Raw genomic sequence first — 19,499 nt, 5'->3', positions numbered from 1 at the left:
CATATTCCTAATTTAAATAGTATTTGGGTTCCTCAAGCCCATTTAGACTCCTTTTTCAAATCCAAAAAGTATTTCAAATGTTTTTCAAAGCATGCCTAAATAAAATATTTTAACTTCTTTAAATCCTTAAAATAATTCTTTTGACTTTCAAATAGTCAACCTTTTAAAAAAAATAATTTATTTTAATACTAAATTATATTTAAATGTAAATATATATATACTAAAATATATTTATAAAGTTCATAAATTTATGGGGGATTACACTACATGCCCAATTTCTTAATATATTTATATTTGATGTAACACCCCCAAAATTCATACACGTCTTAACTACGTCGCATCGACTTTGGCAGTGTTACCGCCATGGTGAAACGCAAGGCTTATTGAAATGAAAACATTAACTTACTCCTTATTATGAAAACTAAAATTGTAACGAAAATAAAACATTAACTACAGCTTGGGGATCACTATTGACCCCTTTTTATTTAAAATCATTTACTAAATAATTCATAGTCAAACTTTAGAAGGTTCAATAAAAACTCTTTAAAAGTTTATAAAACAAAGAGTATCCCATGTATGCCTAAACTCATGCAGCATCATCAGCATACTTAATCTACTCTCCATTGAATATCAATGGTTCATCCCAGGTCGCAGACAAACACATATAACAAACCATCAGCTATGCTGAGTACGTACTTAAACAGTTAGATAGTATACCAAGTATAATCAATATAATAAGAATCATTTCTAGACATGATACTACTAGAGTATTACATTTTATTACTTTTATTATTTAATTGGCAACGAACGGGCATCGTCATCTTTCTAGAATCATATGGGCTACTTAATCCTTAATAGACAACTTGGTCTATTAGATGGGATACAAATGTTGTTTCGTTCAGCGTCATCCCATCACCTTAGTATGGATACCCCTAAGATCGTACGGAACCTTCCGCCTACTTGAGTTATCAAAATTTATAAGGACATTACTATCTTCACAGTAGGCCTACGTAGGAGTATAGGACAAGTCCCACACTCCCCCCATTGTTCACTACTTGTAGGGATTCCAACTACAAGTTTATCGCCAAAAATCCTTCTTAGTGATATTCATTCGCATAACAGCACACACATAATCATTTAATCTTCCTTCTTTTATACATTGCTTAATTCTTTAGTTTAGGCAACCTCTTGTAACATCCTTGCTACAACAATAAATCATAGGATTCCAATCCAATTCTTATTTCATGCTTGTGCAACGATAGAGTTACGCATACCAACAACAATTCATTCCAACTCACAAGTCATACAACAAGGAAATACATACATATTTCCAATTGATTTTATGTTACCAAAAAATCTCAATCAATCATAACCACCAATAGTTCTCTATCATGATTCTAAGTTCCAATAAAATAATTCACAGCTTTGCATGATACTAACATATCCAATTGCACTAGTACGTGTACGTATCTTGTAATGGAGAATCTTTGTTGACTACTTAAATGTTCTGCTTATGAAATCGGGACCTAATCGAACAATAAAAGTATTTCAGTATCAAGTCCTTGATATTATTAAAATAAAAATCAGCTTAACTAACTATGTAAAACTTAGTGTTTCGAATAATGAAATAAATATTCTTGTTGTTTAAAATTTCTTTTCATAAACTTTATTGAAACTAACATATTTAGAACTTAATAACATGTTTGCAAATTTGATCTCTTCCAACTTATATTATACTTGTTCATAACCACAAAACTTAAACAACTATATGTAAGTATTATAAAATCAGAATTAAGAAATAATGTTATCATGAGAATTAATAATATAATCATAAATCTAATTTCCTTTAACTTTTACTATACTTTATTTACAAAACCAACTTGAACCATTATATTCACAAGTATTATAAAAATCATATTTGAGAAATAGAATTATCATAAGAATTACAACATAATTATAAATCTAATTTTGTTTACTACTTATATACTTTATATATACGACTTTATATATATACGAATTACAAAAACTAGAATTTACAATTTAACCTAAGTAGAAAAATAAGAATTTCATTTTATACCGGAACGACTCGCCGGCGACAACCACTGGCGACGGAATTCCGGCAGCAACACCGGCCACGCACTCGAGCCTCAACTCGCTCGCACATCACTCGAGTCACACACGCTCGCACAACTCTCTCGACATGTCGTAACACACCAAACACATCCCCACACTCGCTCCCCGACGTCATCGAGCCACACACACAGCACTCGCACGGCCTCGAGCCACACACCGCACGCAAGCCTTGCACACCCACTCGAGTCTCGCTCTCGCTTCGCACACACAGCACCCTTGTCAACCACTCGCACGACCCGACAGTAGCAGCGACGACTCGTCGCTCGCTCCCAGACCCCCTGCTCGAACACCACACACACGCAGCCCGACTCGACACACAACAGCACGCCTCGCACAAGTCGACTCGATGCACCCTAAGGCCGACGAAGAAGACTCGGCGGAAAGGAGGAAAAGTAGTGCGGAAGAGGGGGAGGAGGAATGACGAGGGAGAAGAAAAAAAGAAAGGGAAAAGTTTGGGGTTAAAGACAACGGGTGACTATGAGGGAGTTAGGGTTTTGGTTTTTTTATTTTTCTTTTCTTCTCTCCTATTTATAGCATGAGAAGTCTTGGTTTAATAGGATTTGTTTTCAAATCAAATTCCTATTTCTTATTTTATTTATTAGGAAAATAAAACAAAACCGAATTATAATATGATTAGGTACAAAAAGTAGGTTGTATAGTTAAATTACAATTGTAGGCTTACCCAAACTATATTTTTCCGTAAATAATAATAAAAATACTTTCAACTTTATTATTTATATTTTCCTATTTATAAAAGAATAACTCCGAAAAATACGAAGTATTACATTTGACATGTAAAAAAAAATCAAGTTCTTGAGTGTTTTTCTTATGCATAAAGTTGTCTACTTAGATTTTAAAATTTATTTCTCCACTACACACCTAGTTTGAAGTAATTAGAATGCATGATACACATGGTAATACTATTAGAACCACTATTGCATAAATTTGTTCCTTGTGCACTATGCACAATCTACAACCTGGCTTTTACGCACAAAATAGTATAAAGAAAAAAGATCGCATCATTCGAAAAAAGAGAGGTGGATAATATTAAACATGCAACACTCTGAAAATCTTGGTTGCAAATTGGAGTGCTTTTGAGCTCATGTGGCTTGTGCACCTTTTGAGTTAGGTTCAATTTGTTGATGAATTGCACTCAAATAAGTTCAATTTAAAAAGCTCATAACAAGCACAAATCTTTTTTACTATTTCTTATGATATCGGAAAGCGTACAAAAGTACAAGCTAAGGAAAGTGATACAGTTTATACGGCAAATTGTCACTAGATCGTGAGCCTGTTACACCTAATTTATGGGGACATTTACCATTATGTCATGGATACATGGTGATCAGAGGTATTGAACTAGAAGCTCAAAAGCCAAAAATAATTGAAATGTGATTGTACCCATGTTGTGTAGCCCATTAAATGGCTTGTAGCAAGCATTTACTTTTGCAATTAGAGTGGAATCAATAGTCCAACATCGGCCTTGACCAAAGTGGCGAAGATTTTGCTGCATAGAGATCTTCTGCTTCATTAGCACAAATCGGCAGCTGTTTGAAGTCCCCATTCCACGACAGTGTAGATTTGCTTTGACTGCAATGTTATTTAGCTAGATCCATTCACGTGTTTTTGTTCCATCTTTTGGTGAAAGTAATGCAATATTTTAGTTTACCTATTACCAAATGTAAACTTTATGAGTTCTACATTCGAATTTGCAAGCTTAAGCTCGAGACAACTGAAAGCTCGAATACAAGTGTTACAGCTTTATAAGCCAAGCAACCCTTAATCTCAGGCCAGTTTGGCTTGTTAACACAGTAATATCACTTGTGACAAGGATACGATTAGGATCAAACATAGTTCTAGAAACTCCAATTACCAGCTCATAATTGCCCAAAATTACCAATTGTTATAAGCGGGTACTATACTTCCCGTAAGAGTATCTCTAGTAAACCATAAATAGAGCCAAGAGTCAAAAAATACATCACCAGAGGAAAAGTATGTCAAAATCATGATGCACCCGGTTATAAATCAAGGCAGGGTGAAAATTAACCCCCGGAAATTGTGATTATATGACAATTTATTTTATACTATGGCAGTAAAAAAAAGGAAATGTTTTGCTCTCTCAAATATCAAGAAGCAACCTCCTGGGATCTTCCACCACATCCTTGACTCGGCGTAAGAAGAGGACCGCCTCTCTTCCATCAATCAGCCTGTGATCGTAAGTCAGAGCAACATTCATCATAGGTCGTGAAACTATCTGACCACCGACCACCATTGGGCGATTCACAATGGAGTGCATACCTAATATTGCGGACTGCCAAATCAAGAGAGAACCATTAGATCAAAAACAAGATTTTTGCTTTCTGCTCTTCTGGAAGTACGAATTGATTGAGAACAGAATCTCAGTAGTATCAGGAATCTTCTTACCTGTGGGGGGTTGATTATTGGGGTACTCAAAAGACTTCCATAAACACCACCATTCGATATAGTAAAAGACCCTCCAGCCATTTCATCAATGGATATTGTTCCATCACTGGCCTTCTTAGCAAGAGTGTTAATTCCTTTTTCAATCTCAGCAAAGTTCATTTTTTCCGCACCCCGGATAACAGGAACCACAAGACCCTAAAAAGCAATAAACCAATGTGACAATCCAAATTAGATAACATTAGCTGAAGTCGGAGATAATAAAGATCACGGCCAATTACAGAGCCAAAGACAGCCTAAGATGTTACAACCTATTTGGTAGATAATAACAAATGGTGGTACCAGTAATCAATTTATGTGGTTTTGTTTAGAAAGTATCATGTCAATGTACCGTAATGTTTGTCCACCCTGAATCTGTAACTCATGATTTTTTTTCTTCATAAAAATTCTATTACCATACCACTTTACAGGTGATATTGGGTGAGAACAGAAATTTGCAAAGAAAATCACAAATCTGAATATAGGATTCCATAGCGACGACTGAATTGAGTACTAGAATTTCTTTGCAATACCATAGCTGTCATTTATTACGGCCATTACCGCCTACCAAACAGGCCATTAGTAACTAGTTACAGACATATTTAGAAAGCTGCACTTGACTTTTATAGTATATGCTTCTATTTTTGGCGATAAAAAATGTATACACTTAAGCAGAAATTTTAAGTTTCCAACAATTAGATCGAAAGCTATATGAATCACTGGAAAAAGATCATGTGGGAGAATAAATTAGTCTCCTACTTCAAATAATGATTATTTCACTTCAATGTTCGCCTTCAAAACACACTGCTAATGCATATTATACTATCATGTATATTGCCAAGTATATTAGCCAGATCGACAAACAAGTATTATTGACAAACAACTTAACGGAAAATTGTGGCATATAGATAGCATTTCATTAGATCATTGAGAGTAAAATATCTAGATCAAATGCAAACCTTAGGAGTGCCCACAGCGATACTGATATCAATGTACTCTCGGTATATGATGTCATCCCCATCAATGACAGCATTAACAATAGGTTGACTCTGAAGAGCACTCACTGCCCCCTGAAGATCATAACATAGAAAGCAACATTAGCAATTCTAGTCAGTCATATATGGGTAAACTGCATAATCAGAATCCAAAGCAAAGAAAATGACTCACTTTGACAAATCCTGACATGAATCCCAACTTGACCCCATGCTTCTCAACAAAGGCATCTTTATAATCAGACCGCAGCTTCATCAAGTTTGTCCTGATAAAATTAAATTGTCCATATCATGCAATAGCATATAATATGGTAAATGTTCATCGTTGTCTAAATGAAAGAGCTGCTATAAAGCTGCTACTACTAAATCAAAAGATGGTAAAACTTCTATTTTGTAAGTCCAAAAATGTGAATTGAATTGCATTTGTATAGCGTGAAAACAAGATACTTGAATGCTGAAGTGCTAGTTACCGATGACAACTATGCAAAATATGATGTTTCCATGAAAGAGAATTCCTGTTTTTTTTTCTTCATTTTTCACAATCTATCCAACTAGAATGGTACACAGTACACTAGTTACCTAGAACTGTCCACTTAAATCTTGGAAAGCACATAAATGGTTGCTGACTGGCTGCAATTAAAGTCAACAATCCACTCTTCAGATAATTAGATTAGACATGGAATGTTCAAAGACCGTTGATGTCCCAATGATGCAACAAATATACGTAACATTATTAATACCACAACACCCAGCTCTCTTCTTTTTATTGGGAGTTGTACGTTGATCATGCTGTCCATGGAATTCCCACAAGGGAAAAAGTCCCATCGCTATGACCTAATTGCTCTTGGAGTTCACACCTTAATTCATGTTATGAGTAAAAAAAATTTACAATGGTGACATGCTATGAAACAGGAGGTTCCTGTTGTCTCATTTATTTCCAGCACAGGGAACCACAAACAGTTTACAAGTATGTGGAAGTCAGAGCAGTCAAATCATAGTAGTAAATATATAAATTTAGGAGATCTTGAGAATCATAAAAACTCAGAGCAGCGCTATACTCCCTTTATCTCAAAATGTAGGCCACTTGTGGATTATTACCATTAATTTCTAATATACACCACAGGAAAAACAACAAAATGATAAATTCACAACTTTTTTTATTAAGGTAAATCTAGAAATGTTATCTGCACATTACATCTCGATATAATTGCAGTAAAATTGTCTTTAAATTTAGCAGATCCTGAAAAGTCAAATTTGACAAACCTATATCTTAGTTTAAACTTTAAAACTGGAGTAGAAAAGGTATGGCTTACATATCAACTTCATTAAAAGTAGTTAACATGGCATAGGTGTTCTGAGAGTCCTTTAAACGTGTAGCGACTCGCTTTCTCAGTCTTGTCATTGGAACCTGAAATTTAATTAAGTTCAAAAAAGTCTTCATAAACCACCAAAGGAATGAAATGCTAGGGCAATAATTCAATCATCACATATTTAAAATGGAAGAAACCCTCCAGAATGATTTTAGAAGAAAAAACTTTACTTACCCTTCTCTCTCTTTCCTTAGGAGGTAGTTGAGGTTCTGAAGGTGAGGTCTTTGCAGATGGTGAAGGGGGTTTGGGCTTGTCCTTGGGAGCAACATCTTCAGATTTAGGCTTCTCTTGGGTAGGGGCTTTAGCTTTTGCATTCTCCTCATCCGGCTTTTCCTTCTTTGCTGCAACACTCTTGCTGGTTGGTGGCTCTGATGGAGCTACATGAGTGTGATCACCAGATTTTGATATGATTGCTATTTTAGTGCCAGGCTCCACAGTATCACCTACTTTGGCTAAAAGCTAAAGTAATAGGATTGATATTAATTAATAAGTGGAAGTATTATACAAAAACAGAAACAGCGTATTACCCTAGAACATTGAAATAGAAATAAGAGAAACGTACATACCTGATGAATGACTCCAGCTTCAGGACTACCAACATCCATAGTGACCTGATTGAAATATTCTCAAACAGTTTACTTCCTCATTAATCAGAAAATATTACCAAATAAGGAGATGCAATTACTTTCAAAAAAAAGTACCTTATCTGTTTCAATTTGTGCAATCGGCTCATCAACTTCAACGCGGTCTCCTGGATCTGCTCAGTCAATGCGAATAAGTTGCATGATATATAATTTTAAGAAGGGCTAAATCTAATCCTGCCTAGACACCTTGCCAGAAAAACTCTCAACATAAATGGAAATATTCTAACTCAGAGACATACGCTTTAAGAATGCAGCCAAAGTTCCATCAGTAATTGACTCGCCCATGAAGGGCACAACGGCTTCAACAACCTCACCTGTATTGGACATAACCAAAAAAAAAAATTATAAGACCATCTAACTTTAACTGCAAAGAGTATCATCTCAGACTATTAACAGGACATCATACCACCATCTGATGAGTAGGACCTATTCCATACATTGCTCGAAGGGTCTGTTTGTAAACATGATCCGACTGGCCTGTGAACCCACAAATAAACAAACAAAAATAAGCATAGTTCAGCACGACTGAACTAGTGAACTGATAGTGACATATAGAAGCATCCAATTTTAGAGGACGGTTAAGGTAAGGCCATAAACAAACCTTAGAGACCTCACACTAGCTGGACAGCCTGTGATACAAAGTGGAGGATGATTCAGATTTCAAAACGTATCTCATACTTGCATATTAATTTGTTTGAAGATATAAATAAGACATACCCAAATTCCCATTTAAGCCAACAATCCGTACAAGCTTTGATCCTTGTCTGTGAAGCAAAGTCTGCATAGTAATATGCACATTTTAAAATAAGATCTTACCATAAATTAACGACAATTTAAACAAATCTCAGCTAAACGATAGTTTGTTTAGCGAGGTTTAGAACACTCAATCATATCAACCAAGAACATACCAATAAATAGGTTCTCAATGAGAATGTTGTTAATGACACTGCAAGTATGACTAACCACAGAAGTGAGAAAGCTGATGTGAAACGAAGACAGTTTCATTGCATACAGACTGAACACGAAAAATCTGAGCAAGATAGGAGGACATATAGCCTTCGACAGTAAAGGTGCAAATCACCAGGCAGACCGAATGCTTATAAGATGATTACATTAAAGGAATATCTAATTGCTCAAAGATACTTATTGAATATTACACAGGAAGTGGAGCAATAATATCCATTCACAAGGAAACAGCAGCTTTTATGACTAGAACATGTCTCATTCAGGATCCATAGAAGATTTTCTAAAAAGAGATTTTCACAGTCTTCTTGCATCATTTTCACAGTATATTACCATTCTACATAGATGAGCACCGCCAAACGTCTATCGAGCCACTTATAGACTAGATTAAAAAATGGCTAAATCAGTTTCTGGCAACTCCTTTTTTTTTTTTTTTGCAAAGTTACTAGCATGCAGTGCATATTGTATCAAGAACCCAAAGAGGCAACCTCTCCTTACTTTGTAGGATTAGACCGTCCCCTTTTCAAATCAAGGGCCCAAAGAGAACACCTTCTTTATTGGAGGATTAAAGTTGTGTACATTAGAGCCTCCCCACGGTGCCCAAATGGGATCCCCATATAAAAGAGGAAATAACAACTATACTTAGGGTTTACAAATAATACATACATATCTTTACTTGTAATGCAACTTTAATACCTAAAATAAGAAAACCATATATTCCAAAAAATGAGCATTTATCTTCTTTTCACAGAGGAAGATACAAGAAATGAGAAACTAGAAAGGCATTAGACATAAAAGGAGATCAAGCTCCAAAGTGAAGAGCATGAGGCAATGAAATCAGAAGAATCAATCATTAGAAAATTGATCTAAGGGTAAGTGCAAAAGAGATAGAGAACAAAAGAAAAAACACTAAATCTAGTCGGTGAAATCAACCTAGGAAATAGGAAAAAGAGAATTATCCAATTCTGATTTGTGAGCATGAATGATGAAACAATGTAAATGGAACATAAGCTCACAAACTCAATGGTTTTTGAGCCAGGGAACTGGAAGGAGGGCGATTTCAAAGTGGAACTCTGTTCTTCGGAACCCTAAGCCATGGACTCATGAGGTGAAGATCAATGATTTCTGACATTGTGTTCACAATTATGGTATGTATGATCTAGAAGCTTCAGACATGATCACATGAGACACCTACTTGTCTAATGAGCAGCTTGGTGTTATCAATTCACCAATGCTAAGGTCAAGGTTTTGACAGGAACTTTTATCGCTGCCCTGAGCAGTGTTTGGAAAAGCTCCAGGAACACTGAAGTGGCAAGGGTCCTCGAGAGACACAGTTTTAAAAAATTACAAAATTTGGAACGCCTATTTGTGCGCCTTCGTGCAGCTTCTTGCCTTTTAGTGCGCATGGTTATGTATTTGTACGAGGTCACGATTGCAGAACCACTACCATAGGCAATCTGGCTGTCATGGCCTTACATTGCGCTTGCGGAACAGTGGGTTGTGTGCCTTCTTGCCCCTCTTTAAAGAAGCTTTGCCTAGCCCAATGAAAAATGTTTGACTCTATAGCCTTGGGCTTGAGTGACTCAACCCCATTTATTATACATGGGTACTGAGATGATCTATAATTCTATATTAAGAATCACACTAATTCTGGACCTTGTCCTATTAGATATTTCAATTTCCGAGCTAGAAATTCTGATTGCTTTGATAGTGTAAGGGGTATTTGGCAGTGGAATGTTCAGGAAGTCCCCATATTTTCAAACTGTTACTAAAATGTTGAAATGGCTTTGTAGAAACTGTAGAATGTCTAACTATACTGCAAATTGACCCCAAACCCACCTTTGCTAGTGATGAAGAAGTGTTATTGGGAACTACAAATCCTTGGCTCAGCGATAGCTCATAGAAATAACATCAATATCCAATGGCTCAGAAGAAGAGGCTCATAGCACCCATGGTCTTCATGATTGTCCCAAAATCAGAAGAAAAAGAGGAATCAAGTTTATTAAGTTATACAAGCTGGTTCTGTGGCCAAAAAAGTCAATGTAGTCTTGGTAGCTGCATTATTACAATGGTGAGGAATGATGACCAGAATGTTTCCTTACTCGGGCTTTGTGAAGCTACTAGAGTAAAGATGCATTCCCTTTCCTAGCATCAAAGAATTCAGTCTGGAATCTGGATGGTTTGCAAAGCCTGTTTGGATAAGAGGTTGATCATGACGTCTGCATAAGTGTCTTAAACTTATTTTCACGTGGTAAGGAACTAACGATTTGACCTTTTTAACTTGCTTGTAGAGATTTTAGATAATTTTGGATACCTGAGAAGAAGCTCAAACCTAGGAGGCTAGGAGGGCGTTTATGTGTTTATATCATGATGATTATGGAGACCTCACTGAAATGATAATTAGCCAATTGGTAAGAACTTGAAAGACACTCACTAAGATATGTAAATTAAACCCCCTAAACTCACTAGTCACTGAGATATTTAGGGTGGATCTTCAAGTCACTAAGATCAAAGGTTGAACTTAGGTCTTGGCTCTCTAAGAAAACCTGAATTGACACGAATTTCAGATTTTCTATATCAGTATATTGCAAAAAAAGAAGCTAAACAACTCTATATGTAATAAAAAGCAATTTCAAGTCAATCCTAAGCCAAGTAAAAAGAATCAGCAAGAAATAGCCTAAACTAGTTAAGTATATCTGAACTAAAGCCAAAGCAAGCTAACATTAAAGATCTATTTATGATAGATTACAACCCAGCAAATTAGAAGTCTGGACTCATCCCTTTATCATTTCCTAACAAAAGTAACTAAGCTAAACGATACATAAACTAAGTCCACTCTGAAGCAAACAAACCCAAAAAATAACTTGCGATATAAACCTATGTAGCCGTAGCTTCATACACCAAAGAGGAATTTCCTATTCCAAAGCACTTCACCAATCTACCACTTCATAAAAAATTTGTAATCAATTGGAATTAAAATTGTAATATAATAAGTAATTTTCTAGCCAAGTTACGACATATATTTCACTATCTACACAACCAAGATTGGCACAAACTATATGAAAATGGCTATCACATAAGAACATCATGTTTTCAAATAACCAAAACCATAAATTGCAGGCCTTCACATATTTGCACAGCGCGCTCCATGAGATTAACACTCAAGAAAAAGAACACCCACATAACATAAATTCCAGCTAAATTACTAAAGTTAATGAATGTATCACAATACACAAATTTCTCTCAGCTTGAAACTTAGTAGCTAAAAATTACCTCTTTTCCAGTTGTCACATAGACATTAGATCCAAAAGGAGCTGCAGATGCTCCTGAATTCCTTCGAATTTGGCGACCTAACACCTGAACGAAAAATCGCAACAAAAACAATTCATCAATGTCATTTCACATACACATAATACAATCAATCGAAGCGAAAGTTCAGAGATTTAGTCGAAATTACTGAAACACCACCACGAACAACTTTTCTGCGCGCAATTCCTAGCATATTCTGTGCAACCACAAAAATCAACAAAAAAGTTTCATTCAGCATTCTTCTTGCCTCCGATTTTGAAGATTCAACGATGGAAAATCAATCATCAAAAAGAGAAGAAAAAGAAATTAAATGATAACGAATTTCACCGAAATTTTCAGACGAAGAACATTAAGTTTAGAACAACAGATTCAAAGTTTTGACAGGAGAATAAAAATTGTTCAAAAATAATTTGAAGATCAAAGAACAGATAAATACAGAAATGATAGATCTAAGTAGAGTGAGAGAAATGAAGAACCTTATTGTCGAAAAACCAGAAAAAAAAAATGTCGGAGAAAGCGGCTAGGCTACTTCCAGAGGAGAAGAAAAAGGAAGTTGGAAGAAGAAAGTGAGAATGAAACGCCCAGGCGTGAGAGTGGGGAGTTTTTCAATGGGCCTTGAGACACGGTGGCCTTGTTTGGTAAAGAGATGTAAAAGTAGAGCTTTGAATTTACGGACCAAATAGCCTCACAAAAAAATTTATTCACCAAATACCTCAATTTTTTTCAAAATTCACCATATACCTTGACTTTTAACAAAATTCACCAGATCTCTATTATATAAGGGAAGGGGAGCAATGGTGTCCTCTTTTGAAATGCCTATTTTGTCCCCCTTTTCCTTTCTAAATTACAAAATGAATGTCAAAATCATAATTGGCACTCAAAAAAAACTACCGAAAATTAATTTACAACACTCACTCACAAATCACTTAAAAGCAGAAACTTTACAAATCACTCATACAATTGAGAAAATCACGTTATAAAAATCACGCAAATCACTTAAATAATCAGGAAACTTTATTAAAACTTAAAATTAGCATACAAACTAAAACTAATAACCTAGAACGTCAATACATACAAAAACATTTACAAAAATTTACTTACAAATCACTATTCTCAAGAACCATTCACAATTAATGGTGGGTCATGATAAAAAAAATAGAGATGTATTTGTAGTGAAATTGAAATTTAGAAGTAAGACAAGGAAAAAAATTATTTACTTTTTTATAGTGTTCCCTATATATAATGAAACTTTTACATATATTTGGACCTATCTTTTTCTATTATATAATAGCGATTAATTATCAAGGTAAAATGGTTTATGTAAAATATCATTCAAGAATTAAAGTACAACATATCTCTATTATGTAAGGGAAGGGGGGAGCTATAGTGTCCCCGAATGAAGAGACAATGTTACCCCCTTCCCATTTTTGAGAAAAGGGTTTGAGTGAACTCTTGTAAGTGTGAGAAGCTTTGAGTGAAGCAAGAGAAAGAGAAAGAGAAAGGAACTTCGAGTGAAGTTTGAGAAGAACGTCAGTTGTGGGAACTGTCGTTGGGAACTTGAGTTGAGTGACTTAAGTTGAGAATCGAGAGAAAAGTAATAGGTTGTAATCAGAGTTGTATTGGCCTATTATAGTGGAAAGTTGTTTTAAAATCCCTTGTGGTCGAGGTTGTTTCTTCCTACTAGGCCTAGGAAGTTTTTCCTCGCTAAATCTCTCGTGTTCCCATTGTTTGTTCCCAAGTTTACTTTTAATTCCGCAAAAAGTATACTTTATTCTCTCACTATAATTCAACCCCCCCTCTTATAGTGCTCATATTATACAACAATCGGTATCAGAGTAGGAACTCTAAAAATCAGGAAACCCTATTGAGTTCAAGATCTTGAAAAATATGAATGCTAGAGAGAAACTGGAAGAAGGGTACTCAACGCAGAGACCGCCAATGTTCAATAGTAAGTTCTACACCTACGGGAAGAACAGAATGGAGATCTTTATCAAAGCCGACAATTTTCACGCACAGATTTTCGTTGTTGCTCCAATTGAAGCATACTTCGCGCCGTTTCAAACGACGGAACTTGTTGATTGATAAAGGAAGCCACCGTGTCAAATTCCGGGGGTAAACCCCGAACAAGTTGAAGAACAAGACGATTGGACGTGACCGGGCAATCAACATCAGAAAGTTGGTCGGCAAGTTCCTTGAGGCGATGACAATAAGCATCAAGATTAGGCATGGATTCAAGTTTTAGGTTGTTGAATTCATGTTCAAGGGTGGCCACACGGGAACCTTTGTTGTTTACCAGGTATGGAGAGTCATAGAGGTAGGTGATTTTGAAGTCACTACCACTAATGACAAGAATGAGGTAATTCCTAAATCTATATCTGATTTTGATAAAGCGGATTTCGAGAAGATGGAAATTAATGCTCTTGCTATAAAACTGCTTCATTGTGGTCTTGGACCTCATGAACACAATCGTGTCATGGGATGCAAAACCGCAAAACAAATTTGGGATCTTCTTGAAGTCACTCATGAAGGTACGACTGAAGTTAAGAGATCAAAAATAGATCTTTTGATGAACCAATATGAACTCTTTCAAATGAAATCAAAGTGAATCATATTTGGTGCCACTAATGAATCTTTGTGCAAGGATTTTGCTAATCTCATGAGTAAAGAATTCGAAATGAGTATGATGGGCGAGCTTAACTTCTTCTTGGGGTTGCAAATCAAGCAAACAGAAGAAGGAATCTACATCCATCAACAAAAGTACATAAAGGAACTATTGAATTAAATATGGTTTGGAGGCATCCAAAGTGAATCATACACCTATGGGAACTTCAACCAGATTGGATGAAGATTCTATAGGAACAAGTGTGGACCAAACCAAGTATCGAGGTATGATTGGCTCATTACTATATCTAACTGCAAGTCGTCCTGATATTGCTTTCAGTGTAGGGTTATGTGCAAGGTTTCAAGCCAATCCAAGGAATCGCATCTCACAGCTGTGAAGAGAATCCTGAGATACCTCAAGGGAACAGACGATTTAAACCTATTCTATTCGAGAAGTGATACCTTTGAACTAAAAGGATTTGCGGATGCTGACTATGCAGGAGATCTGGTCAATAGGAAGAGTACTTCAGGTATGGTTCAGTTCCTTAGTCATAGTTTGGTTTCTTGGAGCACCAAGAAGCAAACCATAGTTGCTTTGTCTACAGTTGAGGCTGAATATGTTGCAGCAGCAGCATGTTGTTCCCAAATGCTATGGATAAAACAACAACTACGTGACTATGGAATTTACTTTGAATGTGTTCCCATCTATTGTGATAATACTAGTGCTATTAGTATTTCTAAAGATCCCGTGCATCATTCAAGAGTCAAACACATCCATATTAGGCATCACTTTCTAAAAGATAATGTTGAAAAGGGTCTTATTAAAATGGAATTTTTTGAGACTGAACGTCAAATTGCAGACATTTTGACAAAGCCCTTAAATAGAGATAGGTTTGAAAAATGGAGACTTGAACTTGGCTTGTCAAGTTGAAATGATTGCTACAATATTTTCCCCTTTGTGTTGATTCTTTGACATTAAGTTTGGATGTGCATATTCGATGTTTTTATTTGCTCAAATACATCACAATCCTAATGTGATTATTTCATGTGTATAAGTAAAAATGTCTGAAAACTGCTCACCAATGTCCAATAATATTCCCCTTATTGTTCATAAGGCAATTCTATGCCTTAAGTGATGACAAAGGGTTAAAAGAATTAATGGTGTTCCAAAGTAGCAAAATTTCTTTGTTTCCATTCATTGTTCCCAAACGTTGTTCCCAGCGTATTAAGTTTAGATTTTTTTTCTTTCAAAATTCAAAAATCCAAAAATATTCTGTTAGATTTTTCTCCTAAAAATCTGATTTTTTTTCCTAATATCTCTCAAGTTAGTTGGAAGATATTTTTTTTCAAATTAGTTGGAAGATTTCTTTTCTTAAAACGTGTACAAGACACGGTTATTTTTCTTTATTTTCTAACTTTCCTTAAACCAAAAAATTAACTTCTTTGTTTTATTTTTCATAAAACCCGAAAACCCCTCCACAAAAACATGAATCCCAGAAATACTTCTCACTCTCTCTCCTCCCACAAATCCGAAAAACCCTCTCCTTCCTCCATTAACATTGAATCACCTACTCCCATGGATATCTCTCCAAATTCATCAACAAGAATCCTAAGAAAAAGGAAAACAATTGAGGAAACCGTGGAAATGGAAGTAGAAGAACAACATACAACAAGTGAGGGGGAATCGGATGTCCCTGAGAAAGGAACAACAAGAGTTGCGAGAAAAAATACCACGGTAACTAGGTATGTTCATGGACTTTATATTGATGTTTCTTGGTGTAAAAGGTAAATTTTCGTCAATTGCTAAATGATCAAGTTTCAAGGTTGGGACATCTTTTGTGAATTGTTATGGAAATAGTTTGATTCCTAAATTAATGGATGAATTTTGTGAAAACTTTTCCATTGATGAAGAAGGGAATTGTTCACACTTGGTAAGGAACCAAATGATTTTAATGCTAAAACTTTGGGTAAATTGCTGGTGTTCCTGTGAGAGGAACGATGTTTATTTTAAGAAGCAAGAGTTCCTATCCTTTTCGGATATTCTTTTGATCAATTGATTGTAAATATGGTGGTCAAAAGGGAAAACATTTCTTGATCACAATCTTCTTTCTCCCTACCACAAAATTTATTCACATCTAAAGAAAGCTTATTCCTGTCTCTTAAACGTGCTCAAGTAGCATGTTGGACTTGATTTATATCATTGTTTAGCCTCTCATAACACATAAACTTTCCCTCTTTAATGATTCAACATGAGTCATTGTATTGAAAATGGCTTTGTTGTTGGTTATGGGGCTCTAATAACCGAAATCCTGCTTAAGTTCAATGTGAAAATTTCGATGGCTCAAACCATTGGTATATCTACTGGGAATATGTTGAATGTGCGTGTATTGAATAATTTAATGTTGTGTTGTGAATGGGAAGTAATCAAGGGAAGGCTAACTTGATGATGATGTGGATGATGATGAAGATGAGATGTGAAGAAGAAAAGAGAGAAGTTGAAGAAAAGAAATGAAGAGAAGAAACAGAAAAATGAAAGAAAAAGAAAAAGAAAAGAAAACGAAAAAGAAAAAGAAGAAGCTAAGAAGAAAGGGAAAAGGTGGTTGAAGAGGTGGTGAAACCGGTTCAAAAAGCACTAGAACTAGTCAAGAGTTCAAAACATGAAAGTGCTAATTTTCCTTTGCTTGACACAGATGAAAGTTTTGAGGAAGATGAAGTTAGGGTGATTGATAAGGAAGATTATGAGTCTAACCTTCCTCCTTCTAGGGAACAAACTCCTGTTCCTATGGAAACCAATCCTCCTTTTCCTCCATCTCCACAAAAATCTGCCTCTCCATCTCACATAGCACCACAAATTAATCCTATCCCTCCCTCTACCTCAAAGCCTTCATGTTCTGTTCCAAAGATAAGGAAACAGTTGGTTCCCATTCCAAGGAACAACCTGCTGTTCCCAAACTAAGGAACAACACAGCCGCACCAAATCCTTCTCAAAATGCTCCCTCTCTTCTCAAAATCCTACCATTGGTTCTATATATACTCTAGCTCATGCTAGAGTTGGTTATTTGTTTTCTTTGGTTATGGGTCATTCGGAAGCTATGATGGAGTTTGCTACGGAAGCCAAGGATTTGAATGGGTTAGTGAAAGGGGTAATGACAAAGTTGACAAGCTTTGGAAGGACAACAAGTGATCATGGACGACTTGGTGAACTTTCTCCTCCATCCAAGTGATGAACTCTCGGTTGTTGAAGTTGGAGATGATGTGCTCAAGAGTGATCACACATTGGCCGAAAATCATAAGGAGATGTGCTAAGTTAATGATGTGGTGGAAGAAATCGAGCAACCTCCTCTCCTAAACCTTAAATTTTCTTAGTTTAGTTTTTGTGGGAACATGAACTTTTTAATATATTTGTCTTTTCTATCTTTCTCTTTTAATCATGCTACAATGGAACTTGTTAATTTGATAATTCTAGTTTAATCTTTTTGCATGTGTGCGTCTATTGAATGGCTAATATTCTTGGATTGCGGTTTTGAGAGTTGAATGCTTTATTTGCTTATACTAACCAAATTGTTTCTCACAAGTTTGGTGGTGTGATGTGTTTAGTAGATAAATTCATCTTTTTGAAATCGTGGACTAATGTTTTTGAAGATGCCAAAGGGGGAAAGAGAAGGCAATCAGAGTAAATTTTTTTTGTCAGGTTTATGTTCTTTTACACAAATAAAATAATACTAACGAGTCTATAATAATTAATTTAACTTGGTTACATACTTTGTTAAAATAGTTTTATATGACTTATGTGTATTACATTTTATTATATTATATGTTTTATTATATTATATGCCTTTTGTTGCCATCTTCAAAAAGGGGGAAATTGTTGACCCTTGAGTTTTGAAGATGACCTAACCACAAAAGACATAGTATATTTTATTTATGTTGTTGCAAGGTAATTCATGCTCGAGCTAAGAGAATACTTGATTGAAGATTAAAACGGAGAATTAATCAAGATCGAAGTAAAGATGTTCGAGTGATGAAGAATCAAGCATGGAATGAAGATTAGAATACATTAGGGTGTATTTATTATCTTCATGTTAAGGTTGAGTAAAAGCTTAATTAAGTTCGTGGTGAATTCTCAAAGGAACTTGGTTCTGTTCCCATGAAGGAACAGACCTGGCACTATAGGAACAAGGTTAGGGAACAAGACTTAAAACTGTTTAGGAACACTAAGAGTCTCTAAAGTTTGTGCGCCTAACTAATGTTGCGCCCAATATGTTAGTTAGAGTTTTTAGGGTTGTTTTAACTAAGATCCAATTTTAGGAATTTAGTTTAAGTTTGTTAGGAAAAGATTTTAAAAAGATTTTCTGATTTTAATTTAACCGATTTTCAAATCTTATCTATTTTTATCTTTTATATTTTATTTAAAAGATTTTGTTTTCAAAAATATAATATCTTTCCGATTTTTAAAAGAATTTGGTTTTAAAATATAAAACTGTTTTTTGATTTTATTAAAGTTAATTTAAAAAGATATTTTCCTAAAAACTAGCTAAAGTAAATAATTTATTTATTTCCTGAAAATTGGATTACACGCCTAAAGCTACTGCTACACGATTTTTGTAGTTAGTGGATTTAGTGCTTAGTTAATTATCTCCAAGTATTTAATTAATTTAAATGAGTTTAATTATTCTCAAGTTTTGTAAAACCACGTAAATGTTACTGCTTCTCTTATTAAGTGAAGTGTGGATTAGTGGGTTATTTACTTGACATAGAATATTTAATTTATTTAATTAATTAATTAAAATCATGGAGATCATGTGATAATGGTTTAATTAGTGGAGAACATGTCTTGTCTTAATTGTCTATAAATAGGCGCCTAATTTTGAACAATTGTGTCTGACTTAGCTAATTTGTCTTAGTTATCTAAAAGAGTCAGTGCCTTTTCCTTAAGAGAATTCATACTTACATTAATCGAGTTTATTACTCTTCCATTGTTTTACAAAGTGTATTTTTGAGAAAAGGGTTTGAGTGAACTCTTGTAG

General features: G+C 35.1%; 1 protein-coding gene across 1 annotated transcript; it reads right to left on the bottom strand.

Annotated features, from left to right (window-relative positions):
• Window positions 1–4,016: 4,016 nt before the first annotated feature.
• Window positions 4,017–12,502, bottom strand: LOC104884603 (dihydrolipoyllysine-residue succinyltransferase component of 2-oxoglutarate dehydrogenase complex 1, mitochondrial). Its single transcript, XM_010669289.4, has 15 exons — window positions 12,348–12,502; window positions 12,020–12,067; window positions 11,836–11,919; window positions 8,317–8,377; window positions 8,201–8,228; window positions 8,006–8,076; window positions 7,839–7,913; window positions 7,657–7,712; window positions 7,522–7,566; window positions 7,130–7,414; window positions 6,899–6,993; window positions 5,761–5,851; window positions 5,553–5,663; window positions 4,558–4,752; window positions 4,017–4,444 (listed from the first exon to the last, which is right to left on the bottom strand). Exons 2-15 carry the CDS (start codon window positions 12,062–12,064, stop codon window positions 4,253–4,255), a joined length of 1,434 nt encoding a protein of 477 aa, XP_010667591.1. The 5' UTR covers window positions 12,065–12,067; window positions 12,348–12,502; the 3' UTR covers window positions 4,017–4,252.
• Between the last annotated feature and the right edge of the window lie 6,997 nt (window positions 12,503–19,499).

This window comes from Beta vulgaris, chromosome 4 (assembly GCF_026745355.1).
Source record: "Beta vulgaris subsp. vulgaris cultivar EL10 chromosome 4, EL10.2, whole genome shotgun sequence".
Taxonomy (NCBI): domain Eukaryota; kingdom Viridiplantae; phylum Streptophyta; class Magnoliopsida; order Caryophyllales; family Amaranthaceae; genus Beta; species Beta vulgaris.
The sequence above is the reverse complement of the archived record's forward strand: the minus strand, read 5'-3'. Positions and strand labels throughout refer to the sequence as shown.

What these genes read in the sequence shown, in the direction of transcription:
- LOC104884603 (XM_010669289.4), bottom strand. Translation starts at nt 12,064, where the DNA reads ATGCTAGGAATTGCGCGCAGAAAAGTTGTTCGTGGTGGTGTTTCA. An exon ending in ATGTGACAACTGGAAAAGAG is followed by an intron (nt 8,378 to 11,835) that starts GTAATTTTTAGC and finishes ATTACTATGCAG; the next exon opens with ACTTTGCTTCACAGACAAGG. An exon ending in CTAAGGAAAGAGAGAGAAGG is followed by an intron (nt 6,994 to 7,129) that starts GTAAGTAAAGTT and finishes ATTAAATTTCAG; the next exon opens with GTTCCAATGACAAGACTGAG.